The sequence below is a fragment of the Morone saxatilis genome, unplaced genomic scaffold, assembly GCF_004916995.1.
Source record: "Morone saxatilis isolate NCDOM2014 unplaced genomic scaffold, NCSU_SB_2.0 Contig10, whole genome shotgun sequence".
Taxonomy (NCBI): domain Eukaryota; kingdom Metazoa; phylum Chordata; class Actinopteri; family Moronidae; genus Morone; species Morone saxatilis.
This window is the reverse complement of record NW_023339652.1, coordinates 1,180,785-1,187,570: the sequence shown is the minus strand read 5'-3', so window position 1 is coordinate 1,187,570 and position 6,786 is coordinate 1,180,785. Positions and strand designations below refer to the sequence as shown.

Sequence of the window (6,786 nt, the reverse complement as noted above, 5' to 3'; positions counted from 1 at the left end):
TACTTCTGAAGCTTTTGCTTTTTTTTTGTTGCTTTTTCTGTTGTTGTTGTTGTTGTTGTTTTTCTTTGGAGCAGGACTCAGAGGATAAATCTGCCTGATGTAGGAGGGCCTGGGATCATACTGCTGCTGCTCCCACACTTTATCTCTCTGGAGACAATGAATAAAAAAAAAAAAACCTAACCAGGACATGCAAAATTTTGATCATTTTAACGTCCTAAACATATTTTTCTTTTTTCTACAAATTGTGTCAGTGATTTCCTTCATATCAGAAGAAAATCCCTCGCTGTGCAATATCGGTCCATATTTATGTGAAGTTGTCATGTGGATGTAGACTTTTTGACGAACTTTTTGGTTTTATTTTTGTAATGATGTTTTCCTGATTTCTATTTTTCTAAAATGATAACGGTGTAAAGATGAGGGGAGGAAAAAAAAAACAAAAACACATTTTAAGGGAGAGAGGACGTTTGGTTGTCGCTGAAGACGATTTGTCCGAGTTTAGTTTCCCTCAACCGCATCCCCTCCCGCTCTCGCCAGGGCCAAAGCCATAGCCTATCTCAGATAACAAAGTTAGTGTCCCTAACAGCAAGATGCATTCAGGGTCTCGCAGTCTGGGGCCGACACCGCAGGCTCCTCTCGTCAGCTCATCTTAGCTGTTGGACTTATTATTTTTTTTGAGCGATGTTTCTGGTTTCTACTGTATGTTTCAGGGGCTTGAATCTGAAGTATTTAGTATTATCTACCTTTGTGTGGCCTGTTCTTCTTGCTGTTATTTTGTACTTCCTCCTACATATCAATCAAGCAACTATAAGTGGCATGAGCGTACGTGAGAAAAATGAATGAGTGAGTTCGGCAGAATGGGAGAAAAAAAAAATGCTGTAAATTCTCAAATAAAAGCTGAATAATGGGCTCGGTCGCATATAAAAGCTTGGTCCAGGTAAGATAAGAAATGACCAGAGGTGGGATCAAGTCTTAAACTTTGAGTCATCACCCAATATAAATGTCATTTTAACAACAAAACAAAACAAATTTATTTGGTATAATCAGTAACATAACACTCTTCATGTTTCTGTCTTTAAACCTGATAAGATCCAACAAACATGAAAAACAGTCAGGAAATGAAGGGAAATTAATTGATTTGTGAAAATAAAATCGGAAACAAAAAAAAGTAATTTAAAACATTTATAAGCACATTGAATAAAGTTTTTTTTTTCATTTTTCAGAACAAAAAACAATAAAAAACAAGCTGTTGTCAGGAAGAAGCTTGTTTTCTCATTATAAAAAATAAAATCTGTTGGCTGCAAAGTACACTGACCGAGGTCTGGACCTTAGTATGTAGGGTATATATACAATAAAATTCATTGCATAAAAATAACTACTTCGCTGCTTTGATGCCCCCAAACCCCAGTAGCCATTTTTGGATGCCTCAGCTAGCTTAATGCTAAGAAAACAGCACTGAAAATGCCCTTGTTAAAAAGGATTTTAAAGAAATGGCACGACAATTCAGGTTTTGTCGTGTTTAGGGTTAGGGTTGTGCCGAATTAGGGTGCTGGGCTTTGGGGGAAGGTGTCAAGTATTTTCAGATCAAAAGACTCAAGTCCAGGTTGAGTTTAAAGTCATCAAATTTGTGACGCGAGTCCAATGACGATTGATTTGTTAGATGTTGTGAACCTGTTGTTATTCGGGCCAAAACACAACATCTACTCTAAATAATGTTAGTTTCTGCTTTGTGTGTAAGAATTGGTTTAAGGTACTATAGTAAGACGCTAGTAGCGCTGCCAGTTGCTTTCAACGTTGCGTCACCCATATCGTCTGCTGCGTTCGCGTCTTACGGGAGTTACTGTAAGTTACTACTTTTGTCTTTACAGGTGTCATTTATTCCCAAATCGAATCATAAAGGTTCATAAACTAGCGTCAGAGCTTTCAACCACATCTCAAGGCCTTTGTACCATATCTTCTTCCTAAAGGCCAAGAATTAATATCCATAATCAGTTTGTTGGTAGTTGATGTTGATGCTATGTTCATTGTGATTTTGTGAAGACAAGTAGAAACTCAGATAAAAGTCCACCATTAAATCAACAAAATTTTGAAGATCTCACCGACCTTTGGGTAAGAAATAATATCTGGTCCTAAATTAAAAGCTATAAGTGGTTTATTCCCGAGTTCGAAAAGGTCAAATTTGACTGGTAACCTCTAATACATCCATCTTAAAGCCAACAAATAACTTCATTGTTTAAGGTAATAATTTTATTTTATTGTCCTTAAACCACCAACAAACAGATAAGAACAGGAATCTTTATCATCTCTACCCGCTGGTCCACCGTGTCAGTGTCACGTTTCCAACACATTCTGACATGAAGCTAGCAATAATAAATATGCAACATCCAGTTACATTTTCAAAAGCTTGATAAGGGTGCAGTTTGGTTACGTTTAGGCTACAAAAGTACTTGGTTAGGAAAATATCGCAAATTGTGTTACGTACGTAACTTAAAAAAAGTCAACACCATCTTTTTTGTTTCACATGGGACTGAAACAACAATCGCGATGCATCTGTCCACAATAACCTTTGTTGCTGTTTCTACTTTACTGACACTGACACCAGGCTGCTCCAATGTGACGCTGAGAACGCAGCATTAGCTTCTTTAATAATTTAACGTTAGATTTGTGCCTTGTTAGCTGACGTTGGATCACTAGTTGCTAAGCTAGCAGTAGATCTGCTCTATTAATGTTAAACTAGCGAGAAAAGAGGTGCGATATTCTTGACTTTTAGAAAAAGGTAGTGTGAAGAAAATGTAAATAAAAAGCATTGTTCAGACCTACAGGATATTATTATAAAAGTAAAAGAAAAAACTATGTGCTTTTAAGCTACTAATAAAACTTAAACGTATGTAATTGTTTCACAATAAAAGTCTTAAGTAAAGGGATTATGGCTCAGAAACAACTGAAGGCTTTTAATGTGAAACTGAAAACAGACCAGGAAAGACGGAGACTCAAACTTACTTAAAAATTTGAGGATTTATCTTTCCATTAGAGACCCAGGCCACTATTTGAGAATTTACAGTACTTCCTGTTTTATTGTTTCAATCCTGTTTTTCTGCAGTTGTGAAATGTGTTACGTGTATCCTTGAAGCTGCTATCCCTGTACTGTGTAGATCGGAGATGTCCTGCCTTACCCCTGAAGTCCTACAAACATCCTCCATTAGCTCTAACCTCACACACACACACACACACACACACACACTTTTCTTCTTCATGAACTCAATGAAATGCATCAGTGGTTCAGACGATTCAGTTTGTGCCTTTTAGGGAAATTTTCACATTTGAGTGTTTTTTCATTCAGAAAATAATTTAATTAAGTTGATTTTAATGGTACATCTTTATTCCTTTAACCCAGTGTCGAACTTTCCCTTGCTTAGTGTCAGTGAGCTAGCTCGTTAGCGTCAGTTATATCAATAACTTTTTATTGATTTAAATGTTGTACAATCCTGAGAACAAATGGAAGTTAAGGATCAGTACATAGAAAGCAGAAAGAAGCTCAGCAAACTAACCAGCACAAATATAAGCTTCTATAACCACGTATATCTGGTGTGAACATGCTTTTATTAAGTTTATTAAAGTGTGACTGTTTGATTTGAATGAAATCACAGCTGTTTACTCAGCGAGTACTCGGCTGAAATCAATATCCGATACAGATCATTTACAAATACGAGTATCAACAGAGTAAAATGTGCCAATATCCTCTGCTCTGAACCTCAATTCAGAAGCTGAATTCATAAGAATTTATTTTATAATAAATTACAGCAACTCATATCAATTGATCCTTCGTCCCGAACCTCGGTCAACTTCCTCTTTTCCTGTACGTAGATATGCTACGTGCTAGGCTAATCTATGTTGAAAAGACAACCACATTTTGAAGATGGTTTAAAGATAAAAGAGACACATATATAATATATATAGTCACAGCTTAAGTTAGCTAATGTTTACAAAACGCAAACTTAGGAGCAAAAAGGAGGCGGGGCTTGTGAAAGGTGTTCTGAGTATTGATACGGATATATATAATTTATCTGGTTGAACAGACGGTGAAAACCCCTCACATGTACAAACTTTGATCCCATCAGAGGCACAAACTGAAGCACAAAGTCCACAAATTAGTTTATTTGTTTAATTTATTCAATCAAATCCACATTTTTGCTGCATTTTTGACATTATTCAACATTTCTTGAAAAGCAAACTGTTTGTAGGCGAATCTCCCTGCAAAGTGTAACTTTCTTTTAATGCATGGTTTCGATTGAATACGTTCATATCTATCCAGGGATGTTGTGTTCTGCCACCAGTAGTGGAGGTAGTTTCCCTTCCTGTGTGGAGTCTTTGCTGCCTGTGAGTGTGAATCATCCGTGAAGCTGCCTCCGTCCATCAAGTACCTTTACTGACACCATTCCCCAAAACAACGCTGCCAAATTGGTCTGAATAAGCCAAATTATTTTCTCTGTGTATAAGTGGTTTAAGTGTATCACATGTTAAACCTCATCCCGTTAATGTTACATTGTGTTTTTAACAAAAAAGACTCCTGTTTGTTAAATTGTTAATATATGCAGAAGAGTTATGAAATAAACTGAAACAAACTCACCTGTGGTTCATTGTTTAATTAGTTTACGACCCAACAGATTTACAGAAATGAAAAGGTCTCGCACAGGATGGATTTTTGTACTTTGTTATTTAATTAAACATATTAATTGAGGGATATTTTACATATTAAACACCTTAAAACTAAAGGTGAGTAACACACACGAGTAAAGTTTGTTTAAGGTAAAGGTTTTAGTAAAACTCACGTTCCTGTTTTTAAACTGTACTTTTACTTTAATCTAGTATATTTTTAAGCCAGTAATCTACATTTTACTTAAAAATATCTTTGAATAATTTATTAAACAGGTAGTCCTTTTACTTTTACTTGAATAGGTAATTGCCAGTAATTGTGTTTTTACTTGAGTATACATTTTCAATACCAACTAAACAACTAAATAACCAACAAGTAAACTTACAGGACCTACAATCTGACATATGTGGGTTCATTTTGTGCTTTAATAGTGAAAATTCACAAGTATTTCTCTGTTAAATGAGACCAGTTGATGCAAAGTAAACCTGCTGGGCCCTTTGAGTCCTGGTGCCCTGAGAGATTAATCATCAATCATTAATCATTAATCATTAATCAATCATCGCTTTGCAGCTCATTGTTATAATATATCTACATATATATGAAATACTGCATGAATAGCAACTTAAATGTTACACATGTACATATATAGTGTAAATAAAGTAATAAAGTGATAGAAATGATACTGAAATAAGTATTATAATTAACTAAGAACAAGAATAAGGAGAAGAATAAAATTGGTGTAAATAGGATTTATAACTGTAGCCTGTAAGTTTTATTCCATATAGTTTTTCTTTCTTTTCAACAGTTCACATATTAAATATTAAATAATAAACACTGAACTGTAATAAACTGAGTGAACTTAGTCAGATTTGATCCACTAGATGGCGTCACTTACTGTGTGTGTGATTCAGACTGAAATGTATTTTATACTATAGATTATATATTATTTCAGTTTATATTCCACTGACAAGGTGCTTCTTTATCAATAAATTGTGTTTTAATCAATTTATCGCTATATTTTATATATTTTATGGATATTGCACTTTTTAAAACTCTAAAATGTTTTGTATAAGATCTTTGAAATATTCCTCTGTAGATAAAACGTCTAATTCTCAGGTAATAAAAACACAATTATTGTTATTCTCAGCTGATTATACACTAATGAAAATATACCTATGAATATATTATACTTCTGACAATAGATCCTCCTCAATATTTCAAACTGGACCTTTTTTAAATGATAATATCAGGCTGTGAAATTATAGAATAAAAAGGAAACATGTTCCTCTAAGAATAATAAACCCAATAAATCCTCATAAATTCATCTCCTTTTTTATATAACTTTATTGATGACAGACGCATTTAAACAATAAAAACAAACAAATTCAAAAGAACAAAATCAGGAAATAAAGTCTTGCATTAAAATAACATTCAGTAAAGGGACTTTAAAACATTCAATAAAAGAAACTAATAAATAATGGGTAAAAAACAACAATACATTTTCATATAAAAGAGTAAAGTCAGAAACAATATACAGGTTTATAAAACAAAACCTTTTTTATATATTTGAAAAATAACTTTGACGGATAAAAGTGATGAATACTTTTAAAAGACACTGCCTTTACCTCATTTTAAATAAAGCTTTCACTTTTAACCGCCAAAAAACAAACACAAAGACAGCCGAGTAGCACTGTGACACTTCAGCGTTCAGTCCCTGACGTTCCAACAACCAACCAATGACAGAGCGGGGACAGCGCAGCCTCATTTGCATACCGTGTATTTAAGAAGCACCAGCCCACCGTCTCAGTCACGTATCTCACTTAAACAGCGAGTAACTCACCATGCCTGATCCAGCACCGAAAACAGCGCCCAAGAAGGGCTCCAAGAAAGCCGTGACCAAGACCGCCGGCAAGAAAGACAGAAAGAGGAGGAAGACCAGGAAGGAGAGCTACGCCATCTATGTCTACAAGGTGATGAAGCAGGTCCACCCCGACACCGGCATCTCCTCCAAGGCCATGGGCATCATGAACTCCTTCGTCAACGACATCTTCGAGCGTATCGCCGGGGAGGCCTCCCGTCTGGCTCACTACAACAAGCGCTCCACCATCACCTCCAGGGAGATCCAGACCGCTGTC

The 6,786-nt window shown here is 35.4% G+C and overlaps 1 protein-coding gene across 1 annotated transcript in view; it reads left to right on the top strand.

Annotated features, from left to right (window-relative positions):
• Window positions 1–6,464: 6,464 nt before the first annotated feature.
• The window catches only part of LOC118342004 (histone H2B 1/2-like), a 659-nt gene continuing 337 nt past the window's right edge, over window positions 6,465–6,786 (top strand). The window contains exon 1 of the mRNA XM_035680432.1: window positions 6,465–6,783. Coding sequence (XP_035536325.1) covers window positions 6,493–6,783 — 291 coding nt within the window. The 5' untranslated portion in view covers window positions 6,465–6,492. The remainder of the gene's footprint in view (window positions 6,784–6,786) is intronic.